A 24,441-nucleotide genomic window follows, 5' to 3' on the forward strand; every position below is an offset into this window, starting at 1 on the left:
ACACAATTGTGCAAAAGTAATTTGCCCATGTCAAAACCACAGAACCTACTCTCGTGCATTTTACTTTATTTTAAATGAACTGAGCAGTATTCAATTTCTATTATGACAGTCTTTAGCCATAATAGAAATACAGTGATTATCAATATTGTTCTAACTAATCAGGTACATCTTGAGGTAAATTTAAATTTTACTTTTATTGAAATGTGAAATTATATTTGAAAGCTCATTACGCCCAGCAGTTGGATGTACATAATAAAGCCTTTTGGATAATCTTATCTGCACAGGGTCTCTCAGAGAGCTATCCACTTAGTTGCATCTCCCTTTACTTTGTCAAGACCTTTTCAATTATTTTATTTCAAATATCTATTCATATCCTGTTGGGAAGTTATAATTGGAAAGAGAAAGATGTCAAAGTACTAAAACAAATTTGGTGCATTCAGGAACATACATTACTACAAGAAACAAAGAACAAGGCAGTTGAGTTTAAATATTACACTGAAGAGTTCAAATATTACATTTTCATGAAGCAGCTGAAGGGTTTCATAGGCTGTTGACTGTTCTTTCAGATCATCATTGACATCAACGTGTTGTTGCAATTCGGATTACAGCAAGTAATGCCTAAGACACTTAAAATAGTTGTTCTACATGCGTAATAATCTGAATACTGTTATCTTTAAGCATGTTGTATTGTCTCTGAAACCATGAATTTGAGCCATCAGTGTCTTTATATTTCAGGTAGAAAATGAAAACTTTGACTATAAGATTTATGAACAACTGCTTTGTTTTGTGGTGTTGGGCTATGCTGTCCATTTGTTGTTCATTTCAGCTCTAATGATTAAGCATATAAATATATATACTGTCTGGATGCTAACAAATGTAATCGTCTTGCACAAGCAGTCACCGGCAGCCTATATACTCACAACACCTGGCTTGCCACCAGGATGGGAAGAGCGGAAAGACACAAAGGGACGCTCCTATTATGTAAACCATAACAACAGAACTACTACTTGGACTCGTCCAATTGTGCAGGTACGAAGACTGTCCTACAACTGTGAAGAGCAAGACAACATTGAGATAACGGCACACTTTGATTTATTTTTTCCAGAGCTGCTTTGCTGGTTCAGTCGGACTTGTGCTGCTTTCTGTGTGGAAGCTGATTTTCTAACTTAGGATACTGCAAGTGATGCCAAAGACAGTGTCGAAATGATTGTTCCATATGCATAGTAATCTAAATGTTGTTAACTGCGAGCACATTGACCCTGCAGAATATTGTGTATGTTTTATTCATTCACGGGATGAGGGCATCACTGACTAGAACAACATTTATTGCCCATCATGGAGGGCACTTACAAATCAACTACATTGTTGTGGGTCTGGGGTCACTTAGGCCAGACCAGGTAAGGATGGCAGTTTCCTTCTCTAAAGGACAATAGTAAACCAGATGTTTTTTTCTGACAATCAACACTGAATTCATGGTCATTGTTAGATTTTTAATTACAGATTTTTATTGCATTCAAATTCCACCATCTTCTGCGGAGGGATTCGAACGCAGGTCCCCAGAACATTACTTGGGTCTCTGGATTAGTAGTCCAGGGATAATACAATTTGGCCATCACCTCTCCTTCCATTAAGTTATGCTTTGGATATAGCTATATTTCAGGGAGGAAATTAAAATTTGATTAGTATGAGGTGTTAAGATATTATTAACATAATAACATACAAAATGTCCCAAACAGGTAAGCTTGCATACTTGGAATGTTTCTAATCTTTGTTGGTATAAACCATAAGTTGTATTGTGCATGTAATATTGTAGATGAAGTCAAAACAATGATGAATCTGAAAAGTCAGGTAGAGTGCAACTTTCATTTTGTAGCTGAATTGACCTCTCGCCTAATTTTCCATTTGTTAGGCCTGGCAACTGGAAGTAAAATAATAACTTTCTCTTATGAAAAGTTCCATGAAACTTGCAGAAAAAAACATGTCCCAAATTTAGAGTGCAGAATTGTGTTGAAACGTTAAATGTGACAGTGGCAAGGGCAATTTGGTTTTCTGCCTTGCCAAAATTATTTTACATGGAAATCACAATGAAATTACAATAACTATTTCATTAAGAATGTAATTTTCTTCCCTACCTCTAATACAATTATCCTCAATATTCAATTGTGGAATTAAATTTGGCCTTACAAGAATTTAGACTGAAGTACATACAATGTCATTTGTTTGAGTTGAAATTCTTGGAAGTCTTTGTCTAAAAACATTGTGGAAGCATTTCTACCTTAGTAAATTGCAGCACTAACAAATGCCAGCCTTCCAACCAATGTCAACCTCCTTCTATTTTTCTCAAAAGACGAAAAAGCAATAAATTCAACACTGGAAACTTGGAATCAACATGATGTGAAATGACTAAAATCTAAACGCTCAGCTTTTTCCAGCCACAGCAAATGAGCCCAGAAATGTATTTAGATTAAATACTTTGCTCCTTTAAATACTTCATGTGTTACAAATGTGAATTGTATGGCATTTAAAGCTTGAATTTGTGAACCATTCAATAGCATTTATTCTGCTGTAACCTAAACAACAAAACTAGTCTTCCTGAGTCAATTACTAATTTATTCTTCTTCATACTACCAGCATGCAGACGATGGTGCACCAGGTCCAACTGCCAGCAACAGCCTTTTAAGCGAGCCTCAGATAAGGCGGCCTCGCAGTCTCAGCTCACCCACAGTAACCTTATCAACTCCACTGGAGGTGAGAGTTGAGTGTCTTCGCTTCTGTACAAGACTCTCAATCACCCTAACATTCCATTTTTTCCTTTCTTCCGTCATTACCTGTTTTCTTCAGCTAGTGTGCCTTTTCATCCAGCTGTGTATCCCAGCTAATCTACTTCGCATTCTTTAGCTGTGATAATTATAATCTTCTTTTCTTTGTAAAACAGCTCTTGCATGTACTGTCTCTCATAATGAAAGCTTTTCTGATTTTTTTTCACCAAAATTAACTGTTACGCACATTTCATTTGGAATAGTATTTATACAGTCAATGAAATAGTCAACCAGTGTTTATTAAAACTATGACAACCATTTTGATGCTCAAATAAAAGCTGTGTAATAATATGTGAATTTGTAATTTAGATCTTGGATTTGGGGTATCAAATGTCATCTTTAACATAGCAAGTTTTCAGATGATTCTGGCAATTATTGTTTTTACCTTTAATGTCTACTTAAGTATGTACTTAAAAAGCATCTTTTTATGATTATTTTCTAAGCCGGTCAGTGGAGCTGGGTGGTATGCAAGAAATCTTGAGAGTACTTGAACTCGAGACTGATAAATTATACTGCTTTCAATAGCACAATGCTTCCTGTATAATATCACACTTAACATTCTCTCAGTAATTTACTATAATGTACTAAAACCTGATTATCATTATGCAATTGTGAAATGTAATAATTTTACAACATATAAGTGGAGTAGATTTACCCTTTACCTGTAGCAGTTTGCCAGGCTTCTTAGCACCTTTGAAACTTTAATTCTACTTCAGGGAAGGGCAAGCGCAGGCATTGGGAACTCCGCCATCTGAAAGTTCCATTCCGAGTCAAATGCCGTTCCAACTTGTAAATAATGCTGTTGTTCCATTGTCATTCGCAAATCCTACAACTTCCTCCTTTTAAGCATGCAGCAGTACATATTGTAGACGTTCAGGAAGATGGCTTGATTTTGAGTTTCTGACCTTGAAGGCTTGGCTGCTAATGGTGTAGCAATGCAAACTAAGGGATGCACAGTAAACTCTGGGGAAGCATGAAGTCAGTGAGATGGATAGTGGTGAGATCATGAATAGACCTGAAAACAAGAACAAGGATTTTAAAATGTAAGATGTTGTTTAACCAGGATCTGGACTGCACGTAGTAGATTTGAAGGCAGGGGATATTTAAAATGCAGTATCTACTGGCTACCACAATTTTACCTGCACCAGGAGTGGCATTGGGCCAAGCAGTGCAATTAATCCCTCCTTAAGGTTCTCATCCTACAGCCAACAATGTTCAATCATTGGGAAAGGTCTGCAAAAAGCTTCCCAATGCTGCTGGCTGGTGGAAAATCCAAAGTGGACAATGAATGCTGGCTCAGAGGTGGTCTCTATGCAGCATTTTCAGTTTTATGAGATTGTGAAGTGTGAAAGTTTTGCAGTGTTTTCTCAGTACTTTTCAACATGGCGATATTTGATTTATTGTTAAGCTAGTTTCAGAGTAAACTGTTGCAAAGAAGGAAAACACTAGATGGAAGGTTTATTTTCAACTTAAAGACTTCCATAGTAGTTTCTCAGTTTCGCCATTGATTGAAATTTTGTAATTATTTTGTTTGAAAATGCTTAAAGACTTTGCAACATTTATAATTACTGTATTCCTTGTATCCAAGTTAATTGACTGGACCAATACAAGATATATAAAGCATATTAATTTTGCTGAAACTGTGATAAAATTAGTTGCTGAATGGTTTATCTAAAGTGAGTACTTTATAAGATTTCATACAGGTTGCAGCAGTTAAAAAAAAAATCAACACAAGTACTGGAAACTATTCAAATGAGTATGGCCAAACCCAAATCCATATAAGTATTTTCAATACATACCTCTTCATATTTTTTTCAGGGCGCAAAAGATCCACCTCTGCGCAGAGCTGTAAAAGACACTTTATCGACTCCTCAGTCACCACAGCTTTCGCCTTATAATTCACCAAAATCACAGCATAAGGCTGTGCATAGTTTCCTACCTCCTGGCTGGGAAATGCGCATAGCTCCAAATGGCCGACCTTTCTTCATTGATCACAATAGTAGAACAACAACATGGGTAAGTCCTAAGCTGTACTAACAGTGCTATTCTTTTGAATTAGTGAATCGCAGCAAACAAACTTATTTTCAGTAAGGGGGCCAGGTATGTGGACATTGTTTTGGTTTTATTACATGAGTCATGTGATGAAATAAGTAGCTGATCTAATGGATAGTCTCTCTTTGGAGTTAGCACATCAAAATAATTGCATTCTTAGCTCAGACTTGAGCATTAAGCAGTAATCAGGAAAAGTCTCTTAAAATGTGAAAAAATGTTTGGGGTGGCTTGCTCTGTTTAATGTTTGGAATGGATCTTGTCAAAGCTTCCTGGTTGTTACAGAGAAAAACAAGATGATTAAGTTTATTAGAAGGTAATACTGGCTGAGTTTTTAAAATATATTTAAGTTGAGTTTGCATAAGTAGTATTGGGCATACACAGATTGTTCTGAAGGATAGATCTTGCACACTGTCTTGCCAGCCTTGATTGCTATCTTAATTTAGTAAAAGTTGATTCAATTATCACTGAATATTGTGTGATTTCCCCTTGAATACTTTTTCTTTATAAAATGCCAAATATCTGTAAACTCTAAAATATATACAGAAAAATATGTATAAAAATATATACAGAAATGCTCAGCAGGTTTAGCAGTATCTGTGGAGAGAGAATCAGCATTAACCTTTCAGGTTAATTACTAAAGTTATAGATGTGTTAGTTTTAAGCAAAAAGAAGTGATGAGGATGGGGTGAAAGGGAAGGTCTTGTGATAAGGCTGAAAACAGAAGAATTAGGACGCGAAAAGCTTCAGGTTGCAAAGTTGAAGGCTTTGTAATAAGATAAGGAAAGAAAAGATTGTGGAGAGGAGATTTGAATGATGAACAGCTACCATCCCAAGACCAAGGAAAGAGAAAATTATGAGTGACAAACTTAAAACTATCAAAGGTAAAGGAAATAAATGGGGAGGGTTGGGGGGTATGGACGGGGGGGCACGTATGGGGGTTGGATGGTGGGTGCGGGCAGTTGAGGGTGGGCAGGGGTGGTGTTGGACGAGGTTGGGGAGCTGGGACTCCAGCGCAGTGTGCTGCTGTCTCCTGTACAGGGAGCAGACATCACAGAAAACTCCTAAGTCCCAGAGGAAATCAACGAACCGAATAATCAATTACCTGAACAAAATAGTGCCTGCACATCTCATTTGGGTAATCGAGGTTCCTCTGTACACCAAAATTTGGCAGGTGCTGGGGAATGTAGATGGGGAGCAGCTGTTTAAAGGGAAATCCACATTCAATATGTGGGAAGCTTTAAAGGGAGGTTGATTAGAGTTCAGGAGGCACATGTTCCTGTGAAAATGAGATAGAAATGGCAAAATCAGGGAGCCATGGATGACAGGTGAAATTGTGAGACTGAGAAGAAAAAGAATGTATACATAAGATCTAAGCAACTGAAGACCGATGAAGCTTTGAAAGAATATCGGGAATGTAGGACCAATCTGAAACGAGGCATTAAGAGGACTTAAAGGGGTCATGAGATATCCTTAACCAGCAGGTTTAAGAAAAACCCCAAAGCTTTTTATTCATATAGAAGGAGCAAGAGGGTAAGGATTGGCCCACTCAAGGACAAAGGAGGAAAGATTTACATGGAATCAGAGAAAATGGGTGAGATTCTTAATGAGTACTTTGCATTATTCACTGAGGAGAGCAACATGACGGATGTGAGTTTAGGGATAGAGCTTTCATTACTCTAGGTCAAGTCAGCTTAAGGAGGGAGGAAGTGTTATGCATTCTAAAAGGTGTTAAGTTGGACTAGTCCCCGGATCCGGATGGGATCTATCCCAGCTTACTGAGGGAAGCAAGAGAGGAAATAGCTGGGGCTTTAACAGATACCTTTGCAGCATCCTTGAAAACAGGAGAGGTGCCAGAGGACTGGAGAATTGCTCATGTCCCCTTGTTTAAGAAGGGTAGCAGGGATAATCCAGGTAACTACAAACCTGTGAGCCTGACATCAGTGGTAGGGAAGCTACTGGAGAAGATACTAAGGGATAAGATATATACCCATTTAGAAGAAAATGGGCTTATCAGCGATAGGAAGCATTGTGTCATGAAGGGGAAGGTCGTGTCAAGAGGTGACAGAGTTAATTGAGGCTAGGAATGTAGATGTCATATACATGGACTTTAGTAAGGTTCCTCATGGTAGGCTGATGAAGGTGAAGTTGCATGGGGTCCAGAGTGTTCTAGCTAAATGGTTAGACAATTGGTTGGGCAACAGGAGACTGAGAGTAGTAGTGGAAGTGAGCTTCTCAAAATGGAAACCTGTGACCAGTGGTGTCCTACAGGGATCCGTGCTGGGACCACTGTTGTTTGTGATATACATAAATGATTTGGAGGAAGGTGTAGGTTGCCTCATTAGCAAGTTTGCAGATGACTAAGATTGATAGAGTAGCAGATAGAGAAGGGGACGGTCAGAGAATACAGCAGAATATAGATCAATTGGAGAGTTGGGCAGAGAAATGGCAGATGCCATTCAATCCAGACCAATGTGAGGTGATACTTTTTGGAAGATGTAATTCCAGAGCGAACTATGGCAATGGAAAAGTCCTGGCAAAATTGATGTACAGAGAGATCTGGGTGTTCAGGTCCATTGTCCCTGAAGGTGGCAACACAGGTCAGTAGAATAGTCAAAAAGGTATACGGCATGCTTTCCTTCATCAGATGGGGTATTGAGTACAAGAGTTGGCAGATCTTGGTTTGGTTCAGCCACATTTGGAATATTGCATACAGTTCTCACCGCTACATTGTTTTGTTAATGTGGATGCTTTGGAGAGGGTACATTCATTAGGATGTTGCCTGGTATGGAGGATGCCAGCTATGAGGAGAGGTTGAATAGATTCGAATTATTTCCATTGGAAAGGAGGAGGTTGGGGCTTGGGGTGGGGTGTCCTGATTGAGGCCCACAAAAATCATGAGAGGTGTACACCGTGTGGATAGCAAGAAACTTTTTCCCGGAATGGAGGACACAGTTACTTGGGGTCACGAGTTCAAAGTGAGAGGGGAAAAGTTTAGGGGAGATGTCTGTGGAAAGTTCTTTATGCAGAGGGTGGTGGGGCTTGGAATGTGCTACCAGTGGACATGGTTGGGGTGGGAACGATTGTGTCATTTAAGATGTATCTAGACAGGTACATGAATGGGCAGGGAGCAAAGGGATACAGATCCTTAGACTATCGGGCGGCAGATTTAGATAGAGGATATGGATTAGCGCAGGTTTGGAGGGCCAAAGGGCCTGTCCCTGTGCTGTGATGTTTTTTGATCTTTGTTCTAAGAAAAACATTACTGAGCATTCTATTGGGATTGGAGACCCACATTTAGGATCTTAAAGGAAATGGCAGCAGAGATCGTGAATGCATTGGTTATAATGCACAATTCCCTGGATGTGGAAAGGTTCCAATGGATTGAAATATATAATGCCCGAATTCAAGAAGGGAGGGTAGCAGAAAGTAGGAAGCTACAGACCAGTTAGTTTAATATCTGGCTTTGGGAAATTGTTAAACTCCACTATTAAGGACATTTGGAAAGTCGAAGCACAATCCATCAGAGTCAGCATGGTTTTATGAAGTGTAAGTCATGTTTGACTAATTTGCTAGAGTTCTTCAAAGGTGCGACAAGCAAAGTGGACAATGGAGATCCTGTAGCTGTAGTATATCTGGAGTTCCCAGAGGGCATTTGCTAAATTGTCACAGGAAAAGTTAATGCATAAGATAAAATCCCATGGAATTATGATGATTTATTAGTTTGTTTAGACATTCTGCTAACTGACAGAAAGCAGACCGTCAGGGTAAATGGTATTTTTTTGGTGGCAAGGAGTAACTAGTGGAGTGCACAGAATTGTGTCTTCTGGTCCCAACTATTTACAATTTATATTCATGACTTGGATGCAGGGATAGAAGGTATTGTTGTCACATTTACAGATGACAGTCAGAGAGATGGGATAATAAGTTGCATAAAGAAATTTACAAATTGATATGGACAAGTATGATAAATGGGCCAAAATTTTGCAGATGTAATTTAATGTGAATAAATGTAAGGTAATCCATTTTGATTAGAAGAATAGAAATGCAACTTGGTATTTAAGTGGAGAGAAACTTCAAAATGCTTCAGTGGAGAAGGATCTCGATGTCCTCCTGTATGAATTGCAGAAAACTAATATGCAGGTACAGCAGATGAAAAAGAAGGCAAATGAAATTTTGACATTTATTGCTGAAGAAATGGAGTTTAAAAAAAAGGGAAGTGTTGCTGCTATTAGTACATTTGTGAGACTGCACTTGGAGTATTGCATAAAGTTTTGGTCCCCTTACTTGAAGGGATGCAGTTACACTGGAGATAGTTCAGATGGGATTCACTAGATTGATTCCGGCGATGAGATTGTCTTATGAAGAGAGGTTGAACAGTGTACTCATCAGAGTTTAGAGGAATGGGGAGATTTAATTGCAGTACACTAAAACATGAAAGGAAGTTAACAAAATAGACAAAGAGAGGATTTTTTTCTTTTGTGGAGCATTCTAAATGTGAGGTCCTGGTTTTAGAACAAAGGTGAGGAGAAATGACCTCTGTGAAATGGTTGTGAAACTGTGGAATTTACTATTTCAGAGTACAGTGGATACTGGGATATTATGTAAATGTAAGGAGAAAATGGACAGGTTTTTAATGAGTACTGGGTTGAAAAGTTATGGACTGCAGGCAGGAAAGTGGAGTTGAAGCTGAGATGCGATTAGTCAAGATTGTGTTGAATGGCAGAGCAGGCTGGAGGGGCCACATTGCTGCTGCCTCCTAATTCTTGTGTATCTAGAGTGATATAAGCTAAACAAATACCCATCTCTTATGTTCTTAGGCCCCTGGAATGGGATTGATTTGATTTAGTGTATTTATTGTCACAAGTATCTTTTTACACAATACAGTGTAAAGTGTTGTGTAGTGTTGCTACTCTCTAGCCCCATCTTGAAAGACAATAAAATAAATCAAGCATCGAATATAAAGGCAGAAAAATGAAGGAATAAAGGAATAAACATTCTGTGTAGATGACACATCCTTATGGAGTCAGAGCAGTTATTCAAACAATGTTATGACATCTTACCTATTAGGTAAACTATTGTAAACAATTCACCTCAATAATCCTATGAATATGAAAGCAATTAAGAATAAAAGTCTCTGAAACATGTAGGAGAGGATATGTTTTTCAAAGAATGCATCTCTCATCAAGGAAGGAGAGTAAGAGAAATTGTCTAGTTGCAGACCAGTTAATCTAGTAACAGCTCTTGGCAAACTCGTACAGATCATGAATCACAATAAAGTTAGTATGCAACACATTTTCAGCTGCATTCAGATTTGGCGAGGTGTATGATAAACAGTCAGAATAGAGCTGAAAATGTGTTGCTGGAAAAGCGCAGCAGGTCAGGCAGCATCCAAGGAACAGGAGATTCGACGTTTTGGGCATAAGCCCTTCTTCAGGAATGAGGAAAACAGTCAGAATAGGTGATCTGAAGGAAAATTTGGTTTGACAAATTAAGGTAATGGTGACCTGCTGTCAAGAACTTTTACTTTACACAAATGACTTCAGATGTACGCACAGTCCTTTTTCACTTTCATTTTGAAACAACTCAGCAGCTTGCTGAGCGATTTCATTAGGCAGGAGAGAGTCAAGCTACATGCCTCAAAGTCTGGATTCACATACAGTCTAGTTTGGTTAAGTAAAGCAGACATCCACCTGAGATATTTATTCATGAACCAGATGGGTTTTCTTGCTAATCTAATAGATTCATGATCATTGTCAATTAGACATACATTTATTCCAGATTTATTCATTTTCTTGTTTGATCCCAATAATGCGGTAGTTCTCAAGGAGTTTACCTTTTCAGGAGGATCCACGGCTGAAATATCCAGTTCACTTAAGAGCAAAGACTTCTTTGGATCCAAATGACCTTGGACCTCTTCCGGTTAGTGCTACAAATTTATTTAGTTTTACCAACATGTAGATAGCAACTGACAGTATCCCAATGAGGAGTAACTGCACAATTCTGATTCTAAATCATTGTTCTCACATCCTTACCACTATCCCAATATAAAAACCATAATATGTAGACATTTTTAGGCAGTTAAATGGCATGCTGTGTATCAGTGCAACATGATTTCCTTTCATGTTCATGCAAACAGCCCAGTATAAATTCAAATGTACATGGCCAACATCTACTATGTTAAAATATAATCATTATTCAATGTGAATGCCAACAATATGACAAAGCTGTCACATGTGTGACTACAAGACATCAAGTTTATCGCAAATTAATGCTAATGTGAAATGGTTTATAAAGAAATCTAATTCAGTTTTTCTATACACTGTCGATGTTTAATATTTGATTTTTTTTCTCTTTCGATTTGTTCTTACCATGGTATTTCAGTGCAATTTGTTTATCCTATTAAAGACTTTATCTGTACCCCTTACCCTTGTCCCTTTTCAAAGAACTATTAAACTCAATTTCTTTCTAACAATGTGTAGATTTTGATGTGAGATATATGTAGTATGCTAGTATACCGTTACTTTGAAAAATGCTTCTGTTGCTCTTTATTTTAAAGCCTGGCTGGGAGGAAAGGATCCACTTGGATGGAAGGTCATTCTTCATCGATCACAGTGAGTCATGTGACATATTCCAAAAATGGAAAACTTTAGCTTTTCATTATTGATGGCAATCTCTGGAAGAAATTGGAATTTTTATCAATTGTCATGACACAACCTGTTCCAAAAGCTGAAAAAAACCTCACTTCTATTAAAAAGATAACCTAGAATGACTTGATAGTATCAATTCAGTCTTGCAATTTAGCACAATAGGAAGAGGGTGTTGGTGGACACGAGTGTGATCCACTGTCACCTCGTGTGCAAATATTGGCTGCTTAAGAAACTTCAGCTCAGATTCATTGAGTTGGAGCTATATACACGACAACGCATGGAGGAGGCAGAGAATTACCTGAGCGCTGTTTCAGGAGATAATCACACCCTTTGGATTAATGACATCAAATTTGGTCCATGGTCTGATGAGGGCATTTCATAGCCATTACTATAAACAAAATTGCAATCATCTGAAGCTGTTCATAAATTTGACTGTCTTAAGAGTAAATGACTAAGTAGTCTAAAGATGGGCAAGGTATTACTTTTGCATAGAAAAGTTAGGACAATTGAATGTCTGGACGCTGGCAAAATAACAGTACAACAGCTTTATGTGATACTGGTTTTAAAAAGGTGAAAAAATAGATACCCACAATCTACAGATCCATCAGTTTAGCTCCACTCAATATGAAATAATGGAGATTATCAAGATTTAAATTTTTCAGCTATATAATAACCTTGTCAACCATGGCCAAGGTGAATTCAGAAGACCTTATACCTGAGCTATTAAATGATGAGAAAGTGACATTTTTAGACGGAGTGTATCCAGGCTTTCAAAAGGCTTTTGACCAGGCAACTTGTGGAAGCCCATCAGCCAAACTTCAGAGTGGTGAGATTCAGGATAGAGCCTAGAAATGGATAAGGAACTGTCTGTAGGATAGACAGAAATGAGTGCCCTTTGGAGCATCTGTATTCACATGGTTCCCCAGAGTTTACTATTGTGTTACCGTTACTATTTTTATTTACAATAAATAAACTGAATTCTGAAACTCCATACAATGCAGTCAAATTTATGAATAATGAATTCAATTTCATTGTGAAAAACACATTAGAGAAAGTAACTCTGAAATTACAAAATATTTAGGTGAAGTTTATATACTGGCCGATCAACAACTGAAGACAAGAATTATGCACAAGGTATATGTGAATGGTGTTGAAGTAGCCAAGAATGAAATGGAAAGATGGTGAAGAATCTTAGGTGTAGTACTGAACATGTTCAACCAGTGCAAAGCAGTCATCAAAATTGAAGGTTTTGGTCAAAACTGTTGAATATGAATTAGTAGAAGAAGATATTCTCCTACTGTACAGCATTCTGTTAGGCCAGGCTATCAGTACTAAGTTCAATTCTGATTATCAGTTCAGAAATATTCAGATACTGGACACTGCAGTGTCATGGAAGTACACATCTGGTGTCACCTGAGTCATGTGAAAACATTAAAGAAAGTTGAGGCTAGAGTTAGCCTTGCCCACGTAGTGGACACAGGATAACCATAGCATTCCAGCTGTAATGAAGTTTTTTTGTTTTGTTAACTCTTAGATTTTTAGTAACATGAAACCAAAATTTGTTCATCTCGCAGTTGGCAATTCTGCTCCCTCCATTCCTGCTGGCTGCTTCACATCTATGTGGCTAGTTTTCTGTCATTATTCTCCTGCTCTACTCAAAATTTTCATGCAGTAATGTTTTCACCAGTCTGTATTTATGGATCACCTGTCACATTTTAGCAGTTTCTTCAGTTTCAAGTTCTGGAGCAAGGGTTGCTGGACCTGAAACTTTAACTCTGCTTTCTCTGCACACATACTGCCAGACCTGCTAAGTTTTTTCAGTAGTTTGTTTTCAGCAGTTTCACAGGTTGAAGTGTGGGAATCTGGAACCAATGGCTTCACAAACTCGGACACTTTGGTCATGAAAAACAACATTCAAATTGCTGTACAAATTGAGAGGGACACCGCAATTCTGTATGACTTCATAATTGGAAAAAAAAGCAATTACTTGAATATGCTCTTCTGTATGTAGCCGTGTTTCACGTTTCTTAGAATAAAAGGCTATAAATTAATAAACTCATAAGAATAACAGCAGGAGTAAGCCACTTAACAAACCAACTAGGAGAAAGTGAGGACTGCAGAAGCTGGAGATCAGAGCTGAAAATGTGTTACTGGAAAAGCACAGCAGGTCAGGCAGCATCCTGCTCCTTGGATGCTGCCTGACCTGCTGTGCTTTTCCAGCAACACATTTTCAGCACTTAACAAACCAATACAAGTTAATCTTTATTACTGACAAGTAAGCTGTTAGAACATAGAATAATACAACACAGAACAGGCCTTTCGGCCCACGATGTTGTGCCGAACGTTTGTCCTAGCTTAAGCATCTATCCGTGTGCCTATCCAATTGCCGCTTAAAGGTCACCAATGATTCTGACTCTGCCAGTCCCACAGGCAGCGCATTCCATGCCCCCACCACTCTCTGGGTAAAGAATCTACTCCTGACATCCCCCCCTATACCTTCCACCCTTCACCTTAAATTTATGTCCCCTTGTAACACTCTGTTGTACCTGGGGAAAAGTCTGACTGTCTACTCTATCTATTCCCCTGATCATCTTATAAACCTCTGTCATGTCATCCTCATCCTTTGCCATTCCAATGAGAAAAGGCCTAGCACTCTCAACCTATCCTCATACGACCTATTCTCCATTCCAGACAACATCCTGGTAAATCTCTTCTGCATCCTCTCCAAAGTTTCCACATCTTTCCTAAAATGAGGCGACCAGAACTGCACACAGTACTCCAAATGTGGCCTTACCAAGGTCCTATACAGCTGCAACATCACCTGACGACTCTTGAATTCAATCCCTCTGCTAATGAACGCTAATACATCATAGGCCTTCTTACAACCGCTATCCACCTGAGTGAATGTTATTGACTGAATATATGCTTTTACAATTCTGGTATATTCTAATACCAGATGAACTGGCTTTTATTAAAGGTGAACACCAAGAACAAAATTCATAGGGTGTTTTCAATTGTGCTTGATTGCGTGTGATTTTATAATTTCTATAACTTTATATTAATAAATCATTTGCTATCTCATTGTAGATACCAAAATTACACAATGGGAGGATCCTAGACTACAGAATCCAGCCATTACTGGTCCGGTAAGTAATTTTTTAAAAAATTGACAGTTATTTACAAATTTCATGTTTTCATTTTCTCCTGATGTTTTCAGGTCATAACACCCCATTCGTTGTCTCCCTTCTAACCTTTATCCCCATCCTCACCCAGTCTTGTTTTCTGCTGAAAACCTGTTCTGTTTGCAGTCAGGTCACTGTTCAGGATGCCATGAGTCACAGCTCGTGCACACTTGAATGGTGGAGGAAGCACTTTTTTTTTCTCTTCCCCTTCTCGCTTCCCTCACCATAACAGATGCCTGAGAATTAAATGCCAGTTCAAATCATTTAGGTGTTAAGCTTTAGCATTGAATTCCTTGTGTGGTTTGTTTTGAAAAGTCTTTTGTTCCATTAGATAAACTGTTTACTGTAAACTGTGTGCTGTTAGTTTTGAGCAGAGTTGCTACAGATAATAGCGTCCAGGATTATTTGAAAAAGGCGAACAAAGCGAATCCTGTAGCACTCTTCAAAATCCCTTTCCAAATATGTTTCAATATTCTCTTCCTTCAAGAACAACTTGCATTGAACAGCATTTTAATGTAGTATGTACCTCCTAAGTGTTTTATAATACACAGAAATGAATCCCAGTGCAATAGCAGAATAATAATTAGGGAAGGTAAAGCAGGGAGAGTCCACGGTAGAGAAGGTAGGTAGGTTCAGGCTTCAGGGAACATTAAAAGACCTAGTTTTGCTCTTACTAGAAGAGCATTGAATACAAAGCAGGCCAAAGGTGAAAGAACAGAAATGTAAACATGTGAGGATGGGGAGAGGGAACTGCAACATTCGAGGGAATATGGCAATGATGAGGATGTCAAATTAGTATTGATGTAATGCTTAACTAGCTAACGATGAACAAGGCCAAATTTACCATGACCTGCTGAGTTGCTCTAGTGTTTTCAGTGTTTGTGCCTGTCTTGCCGTGATTTTTTTATGCCTTACTGTGGGCTGATTCCCTTCTGGAGTGAGAGGCAGGTATTACAGCACAGAAAGTGGGTGGCTCAGCTGTTACTTTTGTTGCAGATGGGTAGGTACTCCAGCCTATCTGTACTAATCTCACTTCCCAGCACTTAGCCATAGCCTTGAATGTTATTGCATTTCAAGTGCTCGTCCATGTGCCTTTTCGAAGGCTATGAGATTTCCCATTTCTAATCCCTCCCTGGCATTCCAGTTTCCCTTTCCTCAAATCCCCTTAAACCTTCTGCACTTAACATTAAAAGTTATGTCCCTCATTATGAACCAAACAGCAGCTTTTTATCTACCCTCTCCTAATTTTATTATTTGACTCCATGAATTTACTTTGCTCACAAGTATTAGAAGAAAGTTAGTTGAAAGAGGGGATCCAAGATGGTGGTGATCTCGGAGGATCACGTTGCAGAACTCCACACCGCATCACAAGTGGGACGAAGTCCTAGCCCCCCCTACCCGGATGACTGCGATATCCTGGGACTCTGGAAAGGTCACGGTGTCCAGGAAACTGTTTTTAAACAAAAAAGAGCTTACCTTGGCTTTCACTGTCCAAGGATGCTGGAGAAGGGAGGATGTACTTCTGAGGCCAGGCCCACAGCTCAGCCTACAGGATCCTCTGACCCGATTATCTACCAGGCCCTGGTGAAGGACCTCATGGGATGTTGAGAAAGCGGATAAAGAAGATGCTGGCCCCGATCTCTAGCATGCTGCAGAAGCATGCTCAGCAGCTGGGAGACCTGGAGAAAAGGATGAGGTAGAACACAGAGTCGCAGTGGTAGAAGCTGATACGGTTCCTCCAAGGAAAGGATCCAGGCCCTGGAGACTCGGGCCCGTAATTTGCATGACCAAGTTGATGACCTCGAGAACAGGGGCAGGAGAAAAAAATATTTGGATCGTTGGTCTGCCGGACGGTAAGGAAGGTGAACGCCTGGCGGAATTTATTGAAGGCTGGTTGCCAAAATTCCTTAACTTGGAGGCTAGAATGAGAGACTTGAAGATCAAAAGGGTTCACCGGGTCACGGCACGTAGGTCAGGTCTGGACCAAAGTTCTCATTCTACCTTGGTGCGGTTTCAATCATTATAGAATAAGGAGAGAATCGTGGAAGCTTCCAGAATCTAGGGGAAGAATCCGAAGGCCGTAATTTGAGCGCTCTAAGATCATACTCCTCCAGGACTTTGCAGCAGCGGTGATCCAGAAAAGAACATCCTATGAGGGCGTCAAGAGAAGACTGAGGGAGCTTGGAATCCAGTACTCTGAGGTATCCGGCGGTACTTCGGTCACTTTAAATTGATATGTACATCTCTTTGAGAAGGCAAGAGACTTTCTGGACAAATTAATTTAATCTGAACAATTTAGGATGTACAAATAGTAGTGTTGTTTGGTATGTCTCTGTTTCTCTCTGAAAAAAACAGCAAGTCCGGTTGGAGCTTTCTTTTTTTTGTAATAATCTGGTCTAAACAATGCTTGGCAGTGGTTGAGATGTGTACTTTCAATTTCTAGGTTAACTTATACCAAAGGATGGGTGGGGTACTTACCCTTTTTAAAAAATTCTTTACTCACATTGTTATTTCATGGTGCATTTTCTTTCTTTTCTGCTTGTGTTTGCAGTGCGGCTCTAGCTCAGAGGAGGGAAAATAGCTAGATGCCCACTTATGGGCAGTTTATGCCCAGTTCAAGTATTTAAATGCCCAGGCTGCAGTATTGGCAGCGGGATGTGAAGTTGTGTTTTGGGATGTGTAATTACCCCCCCCCCCCCCCTTTGAGCAGGGGTTGAGTTCCTCTATTCAGCGCCATTGACGCTTTATATGTTGTTTGTTTTATTTTTGTTGTATATAGTCTTTTTGATTAAGTTTGTTAACTGTAGTGGTTTTCATTGATGTAGTTTTTATGTTCAATGGATCTTACAACACTAAGGCTTGTCGATCTGTAATTCGAGTTCCTCCTCTCTGGAATTTAAATGTTACTGCAGAAGGTTATGGCTAATGACTTGATTAAGTAGTATACTGGGCACATCAAGGTGATTCACTCACCAATTAAGAGGAAGAACATACTTTTGAGTCTTAGAAAGGAAAAGATGGATATTGCTTTGTTACAGGCGATGCATTTGGATGATACGGAGTATTAGAAACTACAGCAATGGCTTTGATAGGGTTTACTTTTCTCCTTTTGATACCAGAAGTAGGGGAGTGACTATATTGCTTCAGAGGAATTTCCCATTTAAGTTACTAGAGTGTGTTAAACTTAGGAGAAAGTGAGGACTGCAGATGCTGGAGATCAGAGCTTAAAAATTTGATGCTGGAAAAGCACAGCAGGTCAGGCAGCATCAAATGAACAGAAGAATCGACATTTCAGGCATAAGCCCTTCTTCAGGAATGAGGAGGTTGTGCCAAGCAGGCTAAGGTAATAGGTAGGGAGGAGGACTTGTGGGAGGGGCATTGGGAATACGATAGGTGGAAAGAGGTTAAGGTGAGGGTGATAGGCCGGAGAGGGGGTGGGGACAGAGAGGTCAGGTAGAAGATTGCAGGTCAAGAAGGCGGTGCTGAGTCTGAGGGTTGGGATTGAGAAAAGGTGGGCGGAGGAGAAATGAGAAAGCTGGAGAAATCTACATTCATCCCTTGTGGTTGGAGGGTTCCTAGATGGAAGCTGAGGCGCTCTTCCTCCAGGTGTCGTGTTGCCATGGTCTGGCGATGGAGGAGGCCAAGGACCTGTATGTCCTTGGCAAAGTGGGAGGGGGAGTTAAAATGTTCAGCCACGGGGCGGTTGGGTTGGTTGGTGTGGGTGTTCTCTGAAACTTTCCGCAAGTAGGCGGCCTGTCTCCCCAATGTATAGGAGGCCACATTGGGTGCAGCGGATGCAGTAAATGATGTGTGTGGAGGTGCAGGTGAATTTCTGACGGATATGGAAGGATCCCTTGGGGCCTTGGAGGGAAGTGAGGGGGGAGGTGTGGGCGCAAGTTTTGCATTTCTTGCAGTTGCAGGGGAAGGTGCCGGAAGTGGAGGTTGGGTTGGTGGGGGGTGTGGATCTGACGAGGGAGTCGCGGAGGGAGTGGTCTTTCCAGAATGCTGATAGGGGTGGGGCGGGAAATATATCCTTGGTGGTGGGGTCTGTTTGGAGGTGGTGGAAATGACGAAGGATGATACGATGTATCTGGAGGTTGGTGAGGCGGTAGGTGAGGACCAGTGGGGCTCTGTCCTGGTGGCGATTGGAGGGGTGGGGTTAAAGGGTGGAGGAGTGGAAGTGGAGGAGATGCGGTGGAGAGTATCATCAACCACGTCTGAGGGGATTAAAGGTACACACAGGAAGTTTGTAATTCTCAAAGCCCTGATAAACAGGGAAGAATATGGTGTTTTAAAAGTTTGTTGTCCTCCGGCCCTTCCCCTGAAATTTCTGGTAGATGCGTTCCCTAAACTGACCAGCCTCAAGTCCCAGCATATGATTATAGGGGGAGATTTTAATTGTCTCATGGATCCCACAGTAGATAGATTGCCCAAAGGCCCCCTGATACCCTTTGTACAAACTAAACAGTTAGTGGATCTGTGTGCGGAGTTAGGGTTGGTGGATGTCTGGAGACGTCTCCAATCTACAGGCAGGGATTTTACGTTTTTCTCTAATCTGCACAGATGTCACACTAGGATTGATTGTTTTCTGACCCCTGTGGCAACCCTGGACTTGGTGGCATCGTGTACAATTGGTAATGTTACCATCTCCGATCATGCTCCAGTGTACCTGTTGGTTAAGATTAAGGATGTTATATTGGGCCTGAGGCATTGGCGAATAGATCCCTTTATCCTCAAGGGTAATAAGTTTGTGGAGTACTTCTGTGGGGAATTTAGGGCATTTGTAGATTAATTTTGTAAAATTAAAGCCAATCCTATGGGTGGTCTTATGAAGGTGCTAGGTCTTGAGGGTGAATATCGATTCCCATTTAAATGGCCACAGGGAGGTTTTCAACTGGCATATTCATCACGCCAGTTTTTGAGCGATTGTTTAAAGCCAATTTTGTTCAATTATTCAACAAAATCACGCAAGACCTTCAAAGATGGGAGGCGCTTCCAGTCCCGTAGTTAGGTCAGATGGCACCTAATAAGATGAATATTCTCCCCTGTTTCCTGTACCCTATATGGATGCTCCCTCTGATTTTCGATAAGCAAATGTTAAGGAGATGAAACAGCTGGTTCACCTTTTATTTGGCATTGTAAGCAGCCCCTTTTAAATTAGCTAAACTGCAATTGCCTCATAAATTGGGGGAGTGAATCTCCCAGACATTAAAAACTATCAACAAAACTCTCTATTATCCTATGTGAGTGATTGGGCCTGTGGGGGCCCTTTTTCAATATGGTTCGATATGGTTTAGGGGGGATACACATGGCAAGTACTTTGCACAGAGGGTGATAGGTGCCTAGAATGCGTTTCCAGCAGAGGTGATAGAGGCAGGCATGGTAGATTCTTTAAGATGCGGCTGGACAGATGCATGAGTAGGTGGGGAGCGGAGGGATACAGATGCCTAGGAATTGGGTGACAGATTTAGACAGTAGATTTGGACCGGCTCAGGCTTGAAGGGCCGAAGGGCCTGTTCCTGTGCTGTAAATTTTCTTTGTTCTTTGTTCTGACTGATCCTTACAAAATCTGACATAGGGAGGAGGGTGCTCAGAGTACACTTTATATCATCATCTCCGGGGTCAATCCCTCAGATGAGTTTTATAGTTTCTGTAGGGTATGGGGGAGAGAGCGCTAGCGTTGGGGACTCTTCAGAGGCATGGGCAGATATTTGGGAAAATGCAAGGAAGATATCAGTTTGCAATTGGACCCAGGCTTTCCAGTTGAAAATTCTCCACATGGCCTACTTAGAGTCATAGAAATGTACAGCATGGAAACAAACCCTTCGGTCCAACCCGTCCGTGCCGACCAGATATCCTAACCCAATTTAGTCCCACCTGCCAGCACCCAGCCCATATCCTTCCAAACCCTTCTCATTCATATACCCATCTAAATGCCTTTTAAATGTTGCAATTGTACCAGCCTCCACCATCTCCTCTGGCAGCTCATTCCATATACGTACCATTCTCTGTGGAAAAAGTTGCCCTGAGGTCTCTTTTATATTTTTCCCCTCTCACCCTAAACCTATACCCTCTAGTTCTGGAGTTCCCGATCCCAGGGAAAAGACTTTGTCTATTTATCCTATCCATGCCCCTCATAATTTTTTAAACCTCCATAAGGTCACCCCTCAGCCTCCAATGCTCCAGGGAAAACAGCCCCAGCCTGTTCAGCCTGTACCTATAGCTCAAATCCTCCAACCCTGGCAACATCCTTGTGAATCTTTTCTGAACCCTTTCAAGTTTCACAACATCTTTCCGATAGGAAGGAGACCAGAATTGCACGCAATATTCCAACAGTGGCCTAACCAATGTCCTGTACAGCCGCAACATAACCTTCCAACTCCTGTACTCAATACTCTGATCAACAAAGGAAAGCATACCAACCACCATCTTCACTAACCTATCTACCTGCGACTCCACTTTCTAGGAGCAACGCACCCTAGGACCTCACCATTAAGTGTAAATGTCCTGCTAAGATTTGCTTTCCCAAAATGTAGCACCTCACATTTATCTGAATTAAATTCCATCTGCTACTTGGCCCATTGGCCCATCTGATCAAGACCCTGTTGTAATCTGAGGTAACCCCCTTCACTGTCCACTACACCTCCAATTTTGGTGTCATCTGCAAACTTACTAACTGTACCTCTTATGCTCGCATCCAAATCATTTATGTAAATGACAAAAAGTAGAGGACCCAGCACCGATCCTTGTGGCACTCCACTGGTCACAAGCCTCCTGTCTGAAAAGCAACTCTCCACCATCACTCTCTGTCTTCTACCTTTGAGCCAGTTCTCTATCCAAATGGTGAATTCTCCCTGTATTCCCTGAGATCTAACCTTGCTAACCGGTCTCCCATGGGGAACCTTGTCTAACGCCTTACTGAAGTCCATATAGATCACATCTACCACTCTACCCTCAACATTCCTCTTCGTTACTTCCTCAAAAAACTCAATCATGTTTGTGAGGTATGATTTCCCATGCACAAAGCCATGTTGACTATCCCTAATCAGTCCTTGCCTTTTCAAATACATGTACATCCTGTCGCTGAGGATTCCCTTCAACAGCTTGCCCATCACTGACGTCGGGCTCACTAGTCTACAGTTCCCTGGCTTGTCTTTACCACAGTGGCACCACGTTAGCCAGCCTCCGGACTGTTTGTTCCCAGTTTAAATCAGGGTTATCTTCAACATGTCCCAAGTGCACGGTTGGCCTGGGCACTCTTACTCATTGTCTCTGGTCCTGTGGTTGGCTTCAAACATACTGGAGCAATGTGGTAGGTGTATTGGAGGGGATTTTGGGTGTAAGGGTGGAGAAGGACCCGATCTCTCCTCCTCTTGGTCTGCCCAGTGTGTTCCTGTAAATGCGCATAGGAAAACAAAATTTCAACATCGTCACTTTCTGCGCAAGAAAGAATATCTTGTTCGGTTGGGTATTGGAAACCGCCCCACCCCAGGGCCTGTCAGGTTGGCAGAAGATTGTTATGGAGCATATCCCCCTTGGATTTTCTCAGAACAAAACTGAGGATTTCTACAAGACGTGGTGGCCCTCTTTTGGATACCTGAACACAGATTTTATCTGCCACACTAATAAGGGCTTTTATATAGCTGTAACGATTGTGTTTTACGAGTCCCATATCCAGACAGAGGGATCTGTGATCATATGAATATGTGAAAACAAATGTTCTCGATATTCGAGAGTGTGTTTTTTTGTTTGGCTGAGCTGTATTATTATTATTTATTTGTTTATTTATTATTATTTATTTAGTTAAGTAGTTAGTTGGAGTTTTATATCTAAATATTTTTCTATACATATTTATACATTTGTACGTGAGAGCAGTTTGTTTTTTTTATTTTATTGGTGTTCTTTCTGTGTATTGTTTTGAACTGTATTGTTTTGTATTTGTAATATTAAAAAAATCAATTTTTCAATAAAAATATATTTTTTAAAAAGCTAAAAGAAAATTAACTGCTGTTGTCAGCCCAAGGAGTATGCCATTACATTTCGAATGATTAAGAACAATCGCGGTCAATTACAGCGAGTTTCCAGTAATTAAATTATAAAGACTGGTGGTATTTTAGTCATTTTTTTGACAAAATAAGTCTGCTTTCTTGTAGGCTGTGCCATATTCCAGGGAATTCAAACAGAAGTACGACTACTTCCGGAAGAAGCTAAAGAAGCCTGTAAGTATGCAATATGTTGTCTCAAGAATAGATTTCAGACTGATATATTGCAGAGTGCAAGACAGAGTCTTAGAGATGTACAGCATGGAAACAGACCCTTCGGTCCAACCCATCCATGCCGACCAGATATCCCAACCCAATCTAATCCCACCTGCCAGCACCCGGCCCATATCGCTCTAAACCCTTCCTCGTCATATACCCATCCAAATGCCTCTTAAATGTTGCAATTGTACCAGCCTCCACCACATCCTCTGGCAGCTCATTCCATACACGTACCACCCTCTGTGTGAAAACGTTTCCCCTTAGGTCTCTTTTATATCCTTCCACTCTCACCTTAAAACTATGCCCTCATGTACTTTCTTGATCAAACAGTAGTGGAAATACATGGCTCAAAGCAGGAAATAGCTTTGGAAAAGTGAAATTGTCAAGCGACACCTATCCAGATGTACTTCAAATAAGTCTCCAGTTGAGTCCATTTAATACCTGGGTTTAGCACTGTTACAGTCGATATCAATATCTTGAAATTGTCTGTCTTCAATGTTAACGTTTCCATAATCCAGAATACGTCCGATACTGTATTGTATTTTTGTTTAGCTTTTGCGGCAGATATCAAAATACAAGTACATAAAAAGAAATTGCAGAACATTCATCTTTTTCCTGATGGTTTTGCTTTATTATTTAATTCAGAACTATATTTGGATGTATAAGTAGTCTTTGCTTTTCTGGTGCTACTTGGTTTGAGGTTCAAAATGACATCTGCAACTTGCAAATTAAAAGAAAATTGGGATCAAAGATATCAGGTTATACTTTGTTATTATTTAATGAGTGCTTTACCGCACATATCGCCAATTCATGTTTCTATAATTTAGTTTTGTGTCAATAAGATTACAAGTTTTCAATTTTTCTTAACTACCCTGAATGAATATGCCATTTCTGATGGTAGTGAAATATGACATTTGGAGGGACTGAGTAGCTGCAATCAGTTATAAGACCATAAGTTACAGGAGCCGAATTGGGCCATTCAGCCCATCAAGTTTGCTCTGTCATCCCATCATGGCTGATTTGTTTCTCAACTACCATTCTCCTGCCTTCTCCCTGTAAGCCTTGATCCCATTATTCATCAAGAATCCATCTATTTCTATCTTAAATACACTCAATGATTTGGCCTCCATAGTCCTCTGCAGTAATGAGTTCCACAGATTCACCATCCTCTGAATGAAGAAATTCTTCCTTATCTCGATCTAAACAGTCATCCCTTCACTCAGGTCCTAGTCTCTCCTAATAATGGAAACATCTTCTCCACGTCGGCTGACATCACGCATTTCCCTATTCTGTGATTCTTAAATGAAAGCTCTTTTCATCCTTCTAAACTCCATTGGATAGTCATAGAGTCATACTGCACAGAAACAGACCCTTCGGTCCAACTTGTTCGTGCTGACCAGACATTCCAATCTGACCTTGTCCTATTTGCCAGCATTTTCCCTGTGTCCCTCTAAACCCTTTCTATACATGTACCCATCCA

At 40.4% G+C, this 24,441-nt stretch overlaps 1 protein-coding gene across 5 annotated transcripts in view; it reads left to right on the forward strand.

The window, feature by feature from the left end:
* nedd4l (NEDD4 like E3 ubiquitin protein ligase) overlaps positions 1–24,441 on the forward strand; it is a 464,330-nt gene that overhangs the window by 397,724 nt on the left and 42,165 nt on the right. For all 5 annotated transcript variants that reach the window (XM_060852432.1, XM_060852504.1, XM_060852582.1 and 2 more), the window contains 7 exons: positions 898–1,029; positions 2,632–2,748; positions 4,638–4,835; positions 10,713–10,790; positions 11,428–11,482; positions 14,606–14,664; positions 22,854–22,919. In XM_060852432.1, the coding sequence (XP_060708415.1) occupies positions 898–1,029; positions 2,632–2,748; positions 4,638–4,835; positions 10,713–10,790; positions 11,428–11,482; positions 14,606–14,664; positions 22,854–22,919 (705 nt within the window). The remainder of the gene's footprint in view (positions 1–897; positions 1,030–2,631; positions 2,749–4,637; positions 4,836–10,712; positions 10,791–11,427; positions 11,483–14,605; positions 14,665–22,853; positions 22,920–24,441) is intronic.

The sequence above is a fragment of the Hemiscyllium ocellatum genome, chromosome 1 (assembly GCF_020745735.1).
Source record: "Hemiscyllium ocellatum isolate sHemOce1 chromosome 1, sHemOce1.pat.X.cur, whole genome shotgun sequence".
NCBI lineage: Eukaryota > Metazoa > Chordata > Chondrichthyes > Orectolobiformes > Hemiscylliidae > Hemiscyllium > Hemiscyllium ocellatum.